Source organism: Borostomias antarcticus, assembly GCF_949987555.1.
Source record: "Borostomias antarcticus genome assembly, chromosome: 34".
In the NCBI taxonomy this organism is placed as follows: Eukaryota; Metazoa; Chordata; class Actinopteri; order Stomiiformes; family Stomiidae; genus Borostomias; species Borostomias antarcticus.
Window position 1 is genome coordinate 4,680,640 of NC_140267.1, and position 17,313 is coordinate 4,697,952.

General features: G+C 47.6%; 3 protein-coding genes across 5 annotated transcripts in view; 2 read left to right on the forward strand and 1 right to left on the reverse strand.

Moving 5' to 3' along the window:
- Nucleotides 1-2,953, forward strand: part of ninl (ninein-like) — a gene marked incomplete at both ends in the record, with an annotated part of 29,092 nt that extends 26,139 nt beyond the window's left edge. Inside the window, 6 exons of the mRNA XM_084460921.1 lie at nucleotides 220-366; nucleotides 920-1,069; nucleotides 1,341-1,454; nucleotides 1,616-1,825; nucleotides 2,217-2,330; nucleotides 2,762-2,953. Of these exons, the coding sequence (XP_084317047.1) occupies nucleotides 220-366; nucleotides 920-1,069; nucleotides 1,341-1,454; nucleotides 1,616-1,825; nucleotides 2,217-2,330; nucleotides 2,762-2,953 (927 nt within the window). The remainder of the gene's footprint in view (nucleotides 1-219; nucleotides 367-919; nucleotides 1,070-1,340; nucleotides 1,455-1,615; nucleotides 1,826-2,216; nucleotides 2,331-2,761) is intronic.
- A 1,822-nt stretch (nucleotides 2,954-4,775) lies between these two features.
- gins1 (GINS complex subunit 1 (Psf1 homolog)) lies at nucleotides 4,776-8,438 on the reverse strand (the record flags this gene model as incomplete). Of its 2 annotated transcripts, XM_084460861.1 has the most annotated exons (7): nucleotides 4,776-4,860; nucleotides 4,971-5,045; nucleotides 5,956-6,072; nucleotides 6,611-6,701; nucleotides 7,445-7,543; nucleotides 7,662-7,726; nucleotides 8,364-8,438. In XM_084460861.1, 7 exons carry the CDS (start codon nucleotides 8,436-8,438, stop codon nucleotides 4,792-4,794), a joined length of 591 nt encoding a protein of 196 aa, XP_084316987.1. In that variant the 3' UTR covers nucleotides 4,776-4,791. The 2 variants fall into 2 exon arrangements, with proteins under 2 accessions (XP_084316987.1, XP_084316988.1); XM_084460862.1 differs by lacking the exons at nucleotides 6,611-6,701; nucleotides 7,445-7,543; nucleotides 7,662-7,726.
- A 198-nt stretch (nucleotides 8,439-8,636) lies between these two features.
- Nucleotides 8,637-17,313, forward strand: part of abhd12 (abhydrolase domain containing 12, lysophospholipase) — a 16,852-nt gene continuing 8,175 nt past the window's right edge. The window contains exons 1-4 of one of the 2 annotated variants that reach the window (XM_084460856.1): nucleotides 8,637-8,710; nucleotides 9,414-9,555; nucleotides 15,159-15,280; nucleotides 16,256-16,361. In XM_084460856.1, the coding sequence (XP_084316982.1) occupies nucleotides 9,416-9,555; nucleotides 15,159-15,280; nucleotides 16,256-16,361 (368 nt within the window). In that variant the 5' untranslated portion in view covers nucleotides 8,637-8,710; nucleotides 9,414-9,415. Of the gene's footprint in view, nucleotides 8,711-9,253; nucleotides 9,556-15,158; nucleotides 15,281-16,255; nucleotides 16,362-17,313 lie in introns of those variants that run through there. The other variant, XM_084460855.1, reaches the window with a different exon arrangement.

Consider the following 17,313-nt stretch of genomic DNA (forward strand, 5'->3'; position numbering starts at 1 on the left):
GTCCGTGTAGTCCAAGCACACAATTCAAAGCAAAATTATTAATCACATTAATTGCGGCCTTTTGCGATTAGTTAATTGCGGAGGTCATAATCGCGATTTCGATTAATTCACGATTAATTGTGCAGCCTAGTGTGTGTGTGTGTGTGTGTGTGTGTGTGTATGCCCCTGTGTTGTTTGTAATTGAATGTGTTTTTATATAAATGTGTGTGTGTGTGACAGGCTGAGAAGCTGCAGGAGTCTGTGCTCTCTCTGGACTCCCAGGCCGAGCTGCTGCGCTCGCAGCTCCAGGCCGTCACCCAGGAGACCAGTGGCCACGCCCACGAGGTCACCAGCCACCAGAGGGCGCTGCAGGGAGCGCAGGACAAGGTCGGTGACGTGTTGCGTTACTGACAACTCATTTCTCAACTTTAATCATCATCAATGAGGGCAACTGTATGTGTGGATGTGGTGCAGTTGTCTGTTAAGCTTGTGAGACTCAATAACAACAAGAACAAGAGTATGCACTAGCAGAGTTTCTCTGAGGAAAAGACGTTTTTGCCATTCGTCTGACTGGATTTGGCAACGGTTTTGTTACATGGATTGGCTGAAGGAGTTAGTCTATCAAGGCGCGTACCCTCACCCACTGACATGGTTGGAGATGGGGGCGATACCAGACTGGGCTGCGGAGAGAAGCAGGAAGTGAGCTCGCTAGATCAGGATGAACTCAGGAGGCTAGTAGTCTGCTACCAAGGACAGTGTAGAGAGACAGGAAATGTGGGAGAGAGAGAGGGGAGGACATGCGGCACAGGACCTGAGCCGAGAATCGAACCCCGGTCCGCCGCGCGAAGGACTAGCCTTCATATGGTGCGCGCCTTACCCAGTGAGCTACCGGGGCGCCCCGAGGTGGTGGTTCTTATACTCCTTCTTAACAACTGACCAGGTGTCCAGCCTGGAGGACAGCGTGACCCGGCTGGAGCAGGAGAAGGAGCAGCTGCTGCGCTCCCAGAAGCACCAGGAGGAGGAGGCGGTCGTCTCTTACCAGGAGGAGTGCCAGAGTCTGCACCTCCAGAACCAGGAGCTGCTCCTCAGGGTGAGTGAGAAGGAGGAGAATTCGTGAACTCGACACACTTGAAATGTGTAACTCGAGTATGAATAAAGGTTTGAAGAATGAAGTATGCTCTTAGTCACTTGTTTTAGAAAGAAGATGCACTTGTGAGTTCTGGTAAGTAGTAGTACATTGGCTCTTCCTACGTTAAATGCAATTATTGTTAGTCGCTTTGGATAAAAGCATCTGCTAAATGACTAATGTAATGTAATGTAATGTAAGTAAAGCAGGCGTTGTGTACGCTGTGGGTGTCCAGGTGACCGATCTGCAGGGCCAGGAGGCGGAGCTACGCAGGCTGACCCAGGAGCTCCAGACCCTGAAGAACAAGCAGGCCCAGCTGGAGACGGCCCGGGGAGAGGCCCAGGACCAGGTCAGAACCAGAACCTCTTAACACCCTACATGTCTTTCTCTGGGCGATCCTGACCACGGTTCACTCAGATCCTGACCAACAAAGATCTTTAATGTTTTGTGGCCATTCCTGAGCCCTCCTACTGTGACCCCCGCTGACCCCCCCCTGGTGTCCCTGCCCAGGCGCTGAGGGCGGACGCGGCGCTGACCCTGTCCCACGCGCAGCACGCCAGGGAGCTGCAGCAGCTGAGGGATCAGGCGGGCGCCGGGTCCAGGGAGCAGCTGGCGCACCTCCACGGCGAGCTGGAGGACGAGCGGCGGCGTGCACGGGCGCTGGAGGACGCCCTCCACACACAGACCCAGCAAGCCGGCGCACAGCTGGGCCTGCAACAGGTACGCCTCGTGTTTTAGTCGTGTATCTGAGTGTGAGTGTTTTGGTCGTGTATCTGAGGGGGAGTGTTTTGGTCGTGTATCTGAGTGGGAGTGGGAGTGTTTTGGTCGTGTATCTGAGTGGGAGTGTTTTGGTCGTGTATCTGAGTGGGAGTGTTTTGGTCGTGTATCTGAGTGGGAGTGGGAGTGTCTTGGTCGTGTATCTGAGTGGGAGTGTTTTGGTCGTGTATCTGAGTGGGAGTGTTTTGGTCGTGTATCTGAGTGGGAGTGTTTTGGTCGTGTATCTGAGTGGGAGTGTTTTGGTCGTGTATCTGAGTGGGAGTGGGAGTGTTTTGGTCGTGTATCTGAGTGGGAGTGTTTTGGTCGTGTAACTGAGTGCTAGCTGCGTGTGCAGGAGCAGTATGAGAAGATGCTGGTGAACATGCAGGAGAGCATGGAGGAGGTGGAGAGCAAGCTAAGGACCGTTCGCATGATGCTGCAGGAGAAGGTCAATCAGCTCCGAGATCAGGTCAGTTCACTTCTGACTTACCCCAGCTAACCCTAACCCTAGTTCAGAGGTCAAACACCAGCTAACCCTAACCCTAGCTCAGAGGTCATACACCAGCTAACCCTAACCCTAGCTCAGAGGTCATACACCAGCTAACCCTAACCCTAGCTCAGAGGTCATACACCAGCTAACCCTAACCCTAGCTCAGTGGTCATACACCAGCTAACCCTAGCTCAGAGGTTACACACCAGCTAACCCTAGCTCAGAGATTAGGTCAGCTAACTGTACATGTCCTTCTGACTTGTACCAACAAAGACAAACATCATACAATAGAAAACCAAGAGCTGATTTAAACTGCCATGTGCAGCAGAGGTTGGCAGAAAAGCAGATGTGCTGTGTAACTGTTTGTCTGTTTGTTTATTTCTGTTTGTTTGTTTATCTTTGTTCCGCAGCTGTCGAAGAACTCAAAGTCGGACCTCTTACTGAAGGACCTGTACGTGGAGAACTCCCAGCTGATGAAGGCCCTGCAGGTCACCGAGCAACGGCAGAAGACGGCGGAGAAGAAGAACTTTGTGCTGGAGGAGAAGGTCACGGCGCTGAACAAGCTGCTGCGGAAGATGGCCCCCGCCTCCCTCATGGCCTAGCGCCCCCTGCTGCTCGCAAACAGAACAGAGCGACTTCCCAGAAGGTTGTAGACCAGCGAGAAGGAGTCTCTACTTCCCTAGTGTGACGGTCCCAATGAGCCGGTGTTGGTTCAAGGTCTACAAGATGATTTTATGACATTGGGTAGAATCACTGTAACTCCTCCCCTCGTCTGTCTCCATAGCGATAAGCATGAATGCAGTTAGCACAGGTTATATAGACCAGTAGTACAGGTTATATGGACCAGTAGAGTACAGTTTATATAGACCAGTAGTACAGGTTATATAGACCAGTAGTACAGGTTATATAGACCAGTAGAGTACAGGTTATATAGACCAGTAGTACAGGTTATATAGACCAGTAGTACAGGTTATATAGACCAGTAGAGTACAGGTTATATAGACCAGTAGTACAGGTTATATAGACCAGTAGTACAGGTTATATAGACCAGTAGAGTACAGGTTATATAGACCAGTAGTACAGGTTATATTGACCAATGGTACAGGTTATATAGACCAGTAGTACAGGTTATATAGACTAGTACAGGTTATATGGACCAGTAGGATACAGGTTATATGAACCAGTAGAGTACAGGTTATATAGACCAGTGGTACTGGTTATATTGACCAGTAGTACAGGTTATATGGACCAGTAGGATACAGGTTATACCAGCACAAGTCTTTTAAGTGTTACAGCCACCAGGGTATTATGCATGTATTTTTTTGTTTTGTGTATATAAATATATTTTTCTATTTTAATTATATTGAGATCAACAATGTGAGATCAACCATTTTTTGTGTGAAGGTCAATCAGAAGGTCGTATGAAGTGTGTCTCTGCAGACGCAGGTAGTGTTGGGTTGAAGGTTTTAACTCACTCAAAATCCCTAAGAACATCCTGTCCTGACTGTAGTTCAATCCATGTTTTTAGCCGTGTGCTTGGGTAATGGAGTTCTTACCGCAACAAACCACACAACCATGTTGAAACGGCCTAGGGGAATCACAACAGGTTGGCCAGGGTAATACAACGCACGAGTTAACACTTCTGGAATAGAACAACGATCAGAAAGACACTGTAGTTGGTTCTGAGAGCCAATAACATTGTGTTTTTATCCCCCATGGTTAAGGTACTGTACTGTTGATCAGACTATGAGATGAACGGGACTGTATGTACAAAGATGAAACTTCACGTAGTCACATCACAGAAAGTTTACTTTTTTTTAATCAAGTGTTCGTTCTTTACAATATCTGCAGTATAAACCAAATGCACAGTATTTATAAGATGTAAAGTTTTGATACAAATACAACTTTTTCGTAAATCTGCACAGTTTTCAATCTTTAATGCACTGCTGTATAGTCAACATTTTGACTCCTAAATTATTTGAATACAGAAGAGAAGATTGTGAGAGAATGTTAGCCATAATAATGTCCTAGTCTCCAATTGTAGAGTTTCTAACTGTAAAAACGAACGTGTCAACTGTGGAGCTCTCCTGCACTAAACCACCACTATCATTGTACAACAGAACTGACCAGGAAATAAATGTCCTCCAGCTACCAGACTTCAGCTCGTCAAGCACATTTTTACAGTTTGCTCGCATGGTTTAATAGTGGATGATGTTGCTAGGAGACCAGTAAATCATGGATGATGTTGCTAGACCAGTACATAGTGGATGATGTTGCTAGGAAACCAGTACATAGTGGATGATGATGTTGCTAGGAAACCAGTACATAGTGGATGATGATGTTGCTAGGAGACCAGTACATAGTGGATGATGATGTTGCTAGGAGACCAATACATAGACGACGATGTTGCTAGGAGACCAGTGCATAGACGATGATGTTGCTAGGAGACTACGTGCTCCAAGACTCCCTGGCGAATCAGCTGCTCGCATTTCCACCGTGGCAGGAAGTGCTGCAGGAAGAGGAGGAGTTAGTGGCTGTGACCAACAACCATGAGCACAGAACACCAGCATCAGACTGTAGGTTGTAGCTACTCCGTTTCCAGACTGTACTGAACTGTACCTGGCTGTTCTTCTTCAGGAGTATGACGGTGCCGTCGTCTATTTCGAACTCGCCGTGATCTTTCAAGCAGCGCACCTGTGAAGAGAAACAAAGTTAGAGTCGAGAGAGCCAAGGCATTGCAGTGCTGCGTTCAAATTCAGCTAACAGAGGCGAACGTTCGTCGCAAACATGTTTTCTCCAAACGGTCACATTTGAACGGCTTTTAATGAACGTTCCAAACAGTTCGCATAAACGCAACAATCCCCATGGGAGCACATCTCCAGTAAGTCTGGGTCCGTCGTGATCCTCGTTCCGTTACTGGCGAACTACCTCTCCAGACTGTTAGCTTCTGTTAGCAAACGTTTGCGGCGAACACAAAGCTAACGGAAAATAGTTCGCTAACGTTCGCTGAATTTGAACGCACCCCAGACCTGAACATTTCCTAAACGGCTTCCAGTCAGAGCAAAGAGGCTCTGCAGCTCTGTGGATCTCACCTCTATGTTCAGGTGGTGTTCAGCTCTCTGGATCTCACCTCTATGTTCAGGTGTTCAGCTCTGTGTGGGTCTCACCTCTATGTTCAGAAGGTGTTCAGCTCTATGTTCAGAAGGTGTTCAGCTCTGTGCGGGTCTCACCTCTATGTTCAGGTGTTCAGCTCTGTGGATCTCACCTCTATGTTCAGGTGTTCAGCTCTGTGGATCTCACCTCTATGTTCAGAAGGTGTTCAGCTCTGTGTGGATCTCACCTCTATGTTCAGAAGGTGTTCAGCTCTGTGTGGATCTCACCTCTATGTTCAGGTGGTGTTCAGCTCTGTGGATCTCACCTCTATGTTCAGGTGTTCAGCTGTGAGGATCTCACCTCTATGTTCAGGTGTTCAGCTCTGTGGATCTCACCTCTATGTTCAGAAGGTGTTCAGCTCTCTGTGGGTCTCACCTCTATGTTCAGGTGGTGTTCAGCTCTGTGGATCTCACCTCTATGTTCAGGTGGTGTTCAGCTCTGTGGATCTCACCTCTATGTAGAGACTCTTGGGGGGCTTCATGTCCTGTGTGATGTCCAGTCCCTCCTCCCCTCCTAGTGACCTCATGAAGGTCGCCAGCGACTTCTTGTACTGGTTGAACCACTCCAGCTGCGCATGTGACCAAGAGCACAAGTGATATCAGCAATATTAAAACATGTGAAGTGCTAAAAGGAATGGTACTCCTTGTATTGGCTATTCCAAATGGTAAATGGACTCCACTTATATAGCGCTTTTCCACCTTAGCGGCACTCAAAGCGCTTTACAATGGCCTCTCATTCACCCATTCACACACATTCACACACCAATGGCAGTAGCTGCCATGCAAGGTGCTAACCTGCTCATTGGGAGCAATTTGGGGTTAGGTGTCTTGGACTCTTCGACCTTTTTTTTTTATTTAACCTTTATTTATACAGGTAAAAAAAACACGTTGAGTTCAGAGGACTCATTTTCAAGTGTGACCTGTTCACAATCATTCAGCACTCGTTACACTAAGTTACAAACAACAGGACAGAATTAGACATGTGGACAGGAGGAGGCAGGATTCGAACCGCTGACCCTACGATCATCGGACAACCCGCTCTACCGCTGAGTCACAGCCGCCCCATTGCAAACCCATTGCAGATCTGGAGAAGAGAAGAACACGTACCTCTTCTGCACACATGTGGAAGCGGATGTTGGTGGGCAGAACGCTTCCATACTCCCACCTCAGGGCGCGGATGCGCAGTAGTCTGTCATAACTGAGGAGGAGGGACACAGGCATGAATGACGGGGATGTGTGATATGAAGCAGGCTCAACAACACAAGAACAACGTTCACCTGGACACATGCACTTTGCCCAAAATTCCTCTCGGAGTTGACTTGTCAATCAGTTGATACAGCTGTCATACTATGAATTGACCAGCAGATGTCACTATGGAGCTGCTGTATCGACTGCATCAATAGAGCAACACACTGTTTCCCTCATCACTAGTATTTAAGAAGAAGAAGAAGTCGTCTTTATTTGTCAAAGAGCACTACACTCCAACACACATGCAATGGGCGACGCATGGGAACACACACACACACACACACACACACACACCAGGGTTGCCGATGAAATGCCTCTCCTGCTCTTAACCCTCTGTACTCGTCTGTGCTCGTCTGTACCCGTCTGTGCTCGTCTGTGCTCGTCTGTACCCGTCTGAGCTCGTCTGTGCTCGTCTGTGCTCGTCTGTACTCGTCTGTGCTCGTCTATACTCGTCTGTGCTCGTCTGTGCTCGTCTGTGCTCGTCTGTGCTCGTCTGTACTCGTCTGTGCTCGTCTGTGCTCGTCTGTGCTCGTCTGTGCCCGTCTGTGCTCGTCTGTGCTCGTCTGAGCTCGTCTGTGCTCGTCTGTGCCCGTCTGTGCTCGTCTGTGCTCGTCTGTGCTCGGCTGTGCTCGTCTGTACTCGTCTGTACTCGTCTGTACTCGTCTGTGCTCGTCTGTACTCATCTGTACTCACAGGTAAGCAGCGATGCAGCGTTGGTTTCTCAGCAGGCAGGAGTGTCTGAACTTGATGGTTGGGATCAGGTCACTCCTGCCCTCAGACTTGGCCTCGTTGCTTTGAGATAAGAAAAACATCAGCATTAAGAAAACAACAACAAGCAGCTGAAATGTGTTTCCTCGTTTATGTTAAAAAGGAGCATTTTACCCAAAATACATTGTTTAAAGTTACTCACACGTCACTCTGATTCTGCTCATACAAAGCTTTCATCTCCTCGAGTACCTGCCTAATACCATCTTCCTGAAAGAGACAAAACACATGGTTACGTTAGATATCAGACATTATGCAGAGATAAGTTATAATATTTAACAACTAGAATGTAAAACACGCAATGATGCTTGCTGGTATGAATGGTGCACGCTGGACTAGTGCACAAGCCATGTTATCTAGTATGTATGCCATGTTATCTAGTATGTATGCCATGTTATCTAGTATGTATGCCATGTTATCTAGTATGTATGCCATGTTATCTAGTATGTATGCCATGTTATCTAGTATGTATGCAGTATCTAGTATGTATGCCATGTTATCTAGTATGTATGCAGTATCTAGTATGTATGCCATGTTATCTAGTATGTATGCCATGTTATCTAGTATGTATGCCATGTTATCTAGTATGCATGCCATGTTATCTAGTATGTATGCCATGTTATCTAGTATGCATGCAGTATCTAGTATGTATGCCATGTTATCTAGTATGTATGCCATGTTATCTAGTATGTATGCCATGTTATCTAGTATACATACTACATACATACTCGAAAGCTAGAATACATGGAATATGTTGCACACCAGTTCATATTTGGTTAAGGTTAGTTAGGAAACAAGCTAGCTATAGCTAAGTATATATACTATATAAGTATATAACTATACTTACATTGAAAGCTGGTAGTTGACCATCTCCCATCCGGTGAAGTTCTCTGATCAGCTCGATCGCTTTTTCGCAGAACATATTTGTGCATATGTGGATAAAAACCGCACATATAAAGTCTATTTTAGTGTGTGAACACAAATTAAAACGATTGTCTTATTGGGGTTTGACGCTGAGCTTTTCGCGGGAGATTCACACGTGTTTGTTTTGATCAGCTGACCAGAAACTACGGGACGCGGTGAGTGTCAAACAGAACTAGCAGGTGTCCGACGATGATTACAACTTCTTTCACTGCAAATGGATGTTATTCACATCAACGTGATGTCATGTTGTCCGTGAAACTAATTGAAAAGGTGAGCTGTTGTGTTATGTGGGGTTGTTATGTAAAGTTTTCTACCTAAACGTTAAGGTTTGTTTCCTGCTTCGCGAAACTTGGCACTAAAGCTATGGTTGCTTCTATCTAACGTTTTTCTGTCCTTAGCTTCGAATATAGTCATTTACCTTTATTTTAATGTATTATAATGTATGTATTTATATTTATATGTTTTATAAACATGTATAGTTCTGTAGTTTTGTAGGCTATGTTATGTATTTGTGTCTATGCAACTATGTGCTGCCTCTTGTCCAGGTCTCCCTTGCAAAAGATATATTTGGATATAAGATTTATATTTTATCAATGGGACAAACCTGCTTAAACAATGGTTAAATAAATAAAATAAAAAGTTCAATTCGACCGGTGTCTTCTGCCTTGAAACGACTTAGCTTATTAAACTTGACCTCACCAACATGGCGGCCTGCTCGGTCCGGAGTGACCGGCTGAGCAGGACCAGGTGAAAGGTCGTGCGATCAGCTGGTCTCTGCAGATACCGGGATCACTTCTGCAAAACAATGTAGCAAAGTGCTGAATGGGGGGGTCGAAACAGCCCTGAACCACATCTGAACCACTTCTGAACCACCTCTGAACCACTTCTGAACCACATCTGAACCGGCTGCAGCCAGAGACTAGTCCACTAGCAGATTATTATTATTATATTATTATTATTATTATCATTTCAGTGATGCGAAAGCGGAATCATCCCGTGGACAGTGACACCTCGACCCTGCTGGACGGTCCCGACCTGAAGTACTGTCTCTCCCGGGGAGAGGGACTCGATCCCGGCGTGTCAGAGTCGGTTAAAACCATGGGCAGATTTAGAAGGTAAACAGCTTATCTCATTACTCTTTTGGCGTGATTTCAATTCTCAAGTACTGTTTGGTATTGCTAACATTTAATGTAGTTAATTAAGAGATGGACATTTAATGTTGTAACATTAAATAGTGCAATAAAGTTGCACAGAACCAGACACAGCTGGTCTGATGTACACTATCACAGACACAGCTGGTCTGATGTACACTACCTCAGACACAGCTGGTCTGATGTACTCTACCACAGACACAGCTGGTCTGATGTACACTATCACAGACACATCTGGTCTGATATTCACTATCACACACACAGCTGGTCTGATGTACACTATCACAGACACAGCTGGTCTGATGTACACTATCACAGACACAGCTGGTCTGATGTACTCTACCACAGACACAGCTGGTTTGATGTACACTATCACAGACACAGCTGGTCTGATATACACTATCACAGACACAGCTGGTCTGATACACACTGGAGGATGGAGCTGGAGGGGTTTGTTGTGTCATTAGTAATGTTAGACAACTCTTGACTGATCAGTTATCCAATTTCAACATGTTACTGGAACCTACAAACCAACAGCAGAAAGACTTAACTCTGACTTTTTGAGTGATATTACTTAAGCTCTAAGGAAAACATAAGAATGAATACTCAAAATATAATATTACTTGTGTGTTTTTGTGCTGTTTTTAAGCAAGGTTCTCTTTAAAAGACTGAGTCAGCCTGAGAGAGGGGAGGGCCGGCCGCTGGTCAATAAAGTGCAGAGTCAGCGAATGTGAGGCGGTCAGCTCTCCTCAGAACCAGGTCACCACCAAGGTCACATGTAGAAGCATTAACTCTAATCCAACGGACCTGGACATCTTTTCAATTAACAGCCAGGTGGCTGGTAAGCCAAAAAGTTAGTTTTGGGCCCTGCTAGTACAGTTAATATACCAAGTATACTATTATATGCACACTACTATAATATTGATTGAGAATCTCATATGAGACCTAGATGATATACAGTACTAAATAGCAAATTGCAATAATAAGGAATGTATTATTTTTGGTCGGATTTTTGATTTATTTTAGACTCTATCTGGCTGGTAAATGTTTTTTACACTCAAGAGTTTCTTGTCTTTGAAATTGAGAGTTTTACATGTTCTTTTAATGATTTTTCAAGGTGCCCACCCACATCCATTGTATGACCAAAACGGTGGTAGAGCAATTATCAGACTTTCTCAAAAGTGCTAGTTTTGTCAACGTTTTGATCTGAACCATTGTAAATGATCATAAGTAACCTTAAAACAGGGCTAAACATGATTTTTCCCTTTAAAGACAAGTTAGTTTTGGATCCTGTGTAGAAGGAGATGAACTTGGTCTGAAGAGCATTAAAACTAGGATGAGTCTGACGATCAACCCTGTCCTAGCGTAGGGGTTTCAGTTCTGATATTTGATGTTCACAGAAATGCTGAAATCCTGCTAATTTGTCGCAAATCCCACCTAAAGATTGGCTCCATACGCTAGTGGAAACGGGCCGTTTGTTGATCCCAGATTAAACCTAGAGATTTAGAGATCAGTGAGCTCTGTGACCTGATTTGCTACAGAGAGTCACGAGCCCATGGTTGGTCTGTTAATAGGGCTAATGCCTCTATCCTCCTCTGCCAGAGCAGCGTGGTCTGGGTCTGTTAACAGGCCTAATGCCTCTATCCTCCTCTGCCAGAGCAGCGTGGTCTGGGTCTGTTAACGGGCCTAATGCCTCTATCCTCCCCTGACAGAGCAGCGTGGTCTGGCTCTGTTAACAGGCCTAATGCCTCTATCCTCCTCTGCCAGAGCACTGTGGGGCTGGAATGCACGAGTTTCTTATTTAGCCAAGTCATGGATTTCATTTGTTGTCCGTTTAATTTGTCCGAGCTCAGCAGGCCATTGTGGTTGGTTGATCCATGGAGAACTTGAGAGGAAGTCCTTTAGCAGTTCAAAGTTTATGACCTTTGATGTCAGTCAGTCAGTTTGAATCAACAGAACAGAGTCACTAACTGTGAGTGTATGTGTGGTGTGTGTATGTGTGTGTTTGTGTGTGTTTCTGTGTGTGTGTGTGGTTGTGTGTGTGCGTGTAACTTGATCCATCTCCCTCCCCTGACCTCCGGGGCTATATGTCCATCAGATAACCGTGCACACTGAATGCACTCTAACCAGCATGCATGATTCATAGACCCAGCAACACGACACTCTAAAAAGACCAGGCAGCCCTACTCTGAAAAGACCAGGCGGCCCTACTCTGAAAAGACCACGCAGCCCTACTCTGAAAAGACCAGGCGGCCATACTCTGAAAACACCAGACAGCCCTACTCTGAAAAGACCACGCAGCCCTACTCTGAAAAGACCAGGCAGCCCTACTCTGAAAAGACCACACAGCCCTACTCTGAAAAGACCAGGCAGCCCTACTCTGAAAAGACCAGACGGCCCTACTCTGAAAAGACCAGACGGCCCTACTCTGAAAAGACCAGGCGGCCCTACTCTGAAAAGACCACGCAGCCCTACTCTGAAAAGACCAGGCGGCCCTACTCTGAAAAGACCAGGCGGCCCTACTCTGAAAAGACCAGGCGGCCCTACTCTGAAAAGACCACGCAGCCCTACTCTGAAAAGACCACGCAGCCCTACTCTGAAAAGACCAGGCAGCCCTACTCTGAAAAGACCAGGCAGCCCTACTCTGAAAAGACCAGGCAGCCCTACTCTGAAAAGACCAGGCGGCCCTACTCTGAAAAGACCAGGCAGCCCTACTCTGAAAAGACCAGGCAGCCCTACTCTGAAAAGACCACGCAGCCCTACTCTGAAAAGACCAGGCAGCCCTACTCTGAAAAGACCACGCAGCCCTACTCTGAAAAGACCAGGCGGCCCTACTCTGAAAAGACCAGACGGCCCTACTCTGAAAAGACCAGACGGCCCTACTCTGAAAAGACCACGCAGCCCTACTCTGAAAAGACCAGGCAGCCCTACTCTGAAAAGACCACGCAGCCCTACTCTGAAAAGACCACGCAGCCCTACTCTGAAAAGACCACGCAGCCCTACTCTGAAAAGACCAGACAGCCCTACTCTGAAAAGACCAGGCAGCCCTACTCTGAAAAGACCACGCAGCCCTACTCTGAAAAGACCACGAAGCCCTACTCTGAAAAGACCAGACGGCCCTACTCTGAAAAGACCACGCAGCCCTACTCTGAAAAGACCAGACAGCCCTACTCTGAAAAGACCAGGCGGCCCTACTCTGAAAAGACCACGCAGCCCTACTCTGAAAAGACCAGACAGCCCTACTCTGAAAAGACCAGACGGCCCTACTCTGAAAAGACCAGGCAGCCCTACTCTGAAAAGACCAGACGGCCCTACTCTGAAAAGACCAGGCAGCCCTACTCTGAAAAGACCACGCAGCCCTACTCTGAAAAGACCACGCAGCCCTACTCTGAAAAGACCAGACGGCCCTACTCTGAAAAGACCAGACGGCCCTACTCTGAAAAGACCAGGCAGCGCTACTCTGAAAAGACCAGACGGCCCTACTCTGAACAGACCAGACGGCCCTACTCTGAAAAGACCAGTCAGCCCTACTCTGAACAGACCAGACGGCCCTACTCTGAAAAGACCACGCAGCCCTACTCTGAAAAGACCAGGCAGCGCTACTCTGAAAAGGGCCTCGCAAACCTGCACAAACACATTTTAAAGTGGAGATTTTGGTGTGTGTATTAAAGTAGTTGATGTGTCGGGGCTCACAGGGGAGGGCGGGGCGTCCCTGCTGCAGGGTGGCCTCTGATTGGCTGAATCCTTGCTGTTTGAGCCTAGTGTGTGTCAGGGACTGCGCCCTGTTACCGTTACCGTTACCCTGCCGCACAGGAGCGCCTGGTTGGACGGTGCGGCGGTATGAGGGGGAGGAGGAGGAGAGGAGGGAGAGGATAGGGGAGGAGGAGGATAGGGAGGAGAGGAGGAGAGGATGGGAGGAGGAGGAGGATAAGGAGGGGAGGAGGAGGAGGATAGGGAGGGGAGAAGAAGAGGAGGAGGGCCTGGTTGGACGGTGCGGCGGTATGAGGAGGAGGAGAGGAGGGAGAGGATAGGAGGAGGAGGAGGATAGGGAGGAGAGGAGGAGAGGATAGGAGGAGGAGGATAGGGAGGGGAGGAGGAGAGGAGGGAGAGGATAGGGACGAGAGGAGGGAGAGGATAGGAGGAGGAGGAGGATAGGGAGGAGGGAGAGGATAGGAGGAGGAGGAGGATAGGGAGGAGAGGAGGGAGAGGATAGGAGGAGGAGGAGGATAGGGAGGAGAGGAGGAGAGGATAGGAGGAGGAGGAGGATAGGGAGGGGAGGAAGGGAGGAGGAGAGGAGGGAGATGATAGGGACGAGAGGAGGGAGAGGATAGGAGGAGGATAGGGAGGAGGGAGAGGATAGGAGGAGGAGGAGGAGGAGGATAGGAGGAGGAGGATAGGGGAGGAGGAGGAGGAGGATAGGGAGGAGGGAGAGGATAGGAGGAGGAGGAGGAGGAGGATAGGAGGAGGAGGAGGAGAGGAGGAGGAGGAGGGAGAGAATAGGAGGAGGAGGACGATAGGGAGGAGAGGAGGGGAGGAGGAGGAGGAGGAGAGGATAGGAGGAGGAGGACGATAGGGAGGAGGGGAGGAGGAGGAGGAGAAGGAGAGGAGGAGGGCGTGGTCCTGCAGCGTTGCCTTCATGGAGCTCTTTCCTCCCACAGTGCTGAGTACCTCTTAGGACTGCATGATAGTCAGCGCCACAATGTGCCTATTTTTATACGTCCTACATTTAGACGGTTGGCTGTTATTCGTGGCCTATTTTGCTAAGGCTACAGCAGTACAGTCATGCTATTCACACTTTGCCTTTTATTATTATTATTTTTCCCTCCAGAACCTTAACCCATAAAGAGGGAATTCAGAATTTTGGACACGTCTCATCTACGACTTATACGGCTATTATGTTTCTGATCGATGGAGGCCATTTTGAGCCGTTTCCATTATATCCATCTTGTGGGGACATGTTGCTAGCGGTAATGCTAGCGGTAATGCTAGCGGAAAGCAATGGTTCCAGGGTAACATCCACTACCCAACAGAAACACACCTGAACACTGTTTTAGGAAGGTCAAGATGTTCTGGGATGTCTGATAGTACTTGCAGCCACCTAACCCGTTTGCTTTGCATAACCATCTGGGAACTCTTCATTGGAAACTGTTTGGGAAAAAGGGCAGGCACTTTCAGAAATACTTGGCAGGTGATTGGATGAGCCGACTGTCTATCACCGTCTATCATGTGCTAGCTTCAACCGTTCCTCTCTGTTGTCACACCTAAACCCGCCCAGCGTAGATGTTACTCTACATAGAATGCTGATTGGCTAGATCGTTTTCTGATCGGGCACAAACAGATCTCTGTGGAGAGTGTCCTCACTGATTTGCGAGGTTGTTCACAAGGCTAGCTTCTTTCCAAACCCACAGAGCTCAGGGCTTGAGGAGCTTCCTTGCTTGTCTGGTCCTTGTCATGTCAGGGTTCATAGGTCATGATAGAAAATATGTTTCCAGCTGAGATATGGAATGGTGTGTACCCTTGTTTTTAAAGATTGTAGAGGTAATGTCTTGTTGGCGTGTGTGTTCCAGATATGGGCTGATGGGACGACTGAAGAAGCTGTTCCTCTGGGCGCTGGGGGTCTACTTGACCATCCCCTTCATCGTTAAACTCTGTCCCTCCATACAGGCGAAACTAGTCTTTTTAAATTTTGGTGAGTAAATCAATGAACTGTGTGAGATGATGAGAAGTGCTCCATGCTCAAGGCTGCTGGTCAGGACGGACAGGTTCTCCAGGGTTCAAATCAACTGAATACAGCCCTCATTTAAATAGATCTTTTTTCTTTCTTTCTTTCTTTCTTTCTTTCTTTCTTTCTTTCTTTCTTTCTTTCTTTCTCTCTCTCTCTCTCTCTCTCTCTCTCTCTCTCTCTCTCTCTCTCTCTCTCTCTCTCTCTCTCTCTCTCTTTCTTTCTTTCTTTCTCTCTCTCTCTCTCATCTCTCTCCTTTCTTTCTTTCTCTCTCTTTCTTTCTTTCTTTCTTTCTTTCTTTCTTTCTTTCTTTCTTTCTTTCTCTCTCTCTCTCTCTCTCTCTCTCTTTCTTTCTCTCTCTCTCTCTCTCTCTCTCTCTGATGACCGCTGGCACAAAGGAACGTCTGAACCGCTCCGTATTGCACCTGACCACAGCTCATCATACAGGGCATGGGAGGGCTTATCCAAGTTACACTTCCGTTTCTCCCTCATCCTCCTCTCCACCACGGTCCCCAGGCTGTCCATCTTTGGCCCCACGACAGAGGCCCTCCTCACCAGCCTGTTCGGCTTGTTCGACTCCCCAGACCTGATGCCGCCTCGCCAGCAGGTCACGGCCAAGAACAGCGTTGTGGCATCTCTTTGTTCACATGCTGTAGGCTAAATAAATACACAGTCCATACAATCTGTCGGAATGAACACCAGTTGAACACACGTTGTTTGAACCTTGACACCGTCTGAGAATCTGCTGACATCAGCTGGACGATTTCCTGGATCTTTAACTTTGACAGAGAGGAAGTTATGAAATACACACGCGCCATTTCTGGACCAATCTGCCCTGTCTGTCTGTCTGTCTGTCTGTCTGTGTCCACTTCTGCAATTTTGCTCGCACACACACACCTATATAACAGCCCTCTCAACCCCCCCCCCCCCCCCTCCCTGTAGTGCGGATGCCCTATTTTATTGACCTGAAGAGGCCGCAGGACCAGGGTCTCAACCACACCTTCAACTTCTACCTGCAGTCGGACCAGGGCATCAACATAGGAGTATGGTAAGATGCTCTCTCTGTCCCTCTCTCTGTCTCCCTCTCTCTCTCTCTTCCTCTCTCTCTCCATCTCCCTCTCTCTCTCTGTCTCTCTCTCTCTCTCCGTCTCCCTCTCTCTCTCTCCGTCTCCCTCTCTCTCTCTCTCTCCCTGTCTCCCTCTCTCTCCATCTGTCTCTCTCTCACTCTCTCTCCGTCTCCCTCTCTCTCTCTCTCTCTCTCCCTCTCTCTCTCTCTCTGTCTGTCTCTCTGTCTCTCTCTGTGTCTCTGTCTCTCTCTCTCTCTCTGTCTGTCTCTCTGTCTCTCTCTGTGTCTCTGTCTCTCTCTCTCTCTCTCTTTCTCGGTGGTGTCCCTCTCTCTCTCTCTGTCTCTGTCTCCCTCTCTGTCTCCCCACCCCCCACTCTCTCTCTCTGTCTCTCAATTTAATTCAATTCAATGGGCTCTATTGGCAGGTGAACAATATGGCCAAAGGGTCAAGAATACAATTCAATAATAGTTAGACAGAGAGAGACTAGAGGGTCCAGCCTGGTGTTGGACAGAGAGACAAGAGGACCCTGTCTGGTGTTAGTTAGACAGAGAGAGACTAGAAGGTTCAGTCTGGTGTTAGTAAGAGAGACTGCTGAAGTCACAACAACTTCATAGACTGTTAGACAAAAGGTTGGTGTGTGTGGGACCATGAGAAACCAGATCCCAATACAATGATGTCAGTTTGTGTAAATTAGATGCTTTGTTATAGAGAGGGAGGTTTTTGTCCAACAGGTTTGACTTGTGTGTCAATCTGTCAGTACCTGCCTGTCTCTCTAAAGAGAAGTGTGTGTGTGTGTGTGTGTGTGTGTGTGTGTGTGTGTGTGTGTGTGTGTGTGTGTGTGTGTGTGGAGGAGGGGGTGGGGGGGATAGGCCTATAGTATGTATTTTGTGTGTGTAGGGTAGGCCTATCCTATGTATTTGTTTGGATAGGTGT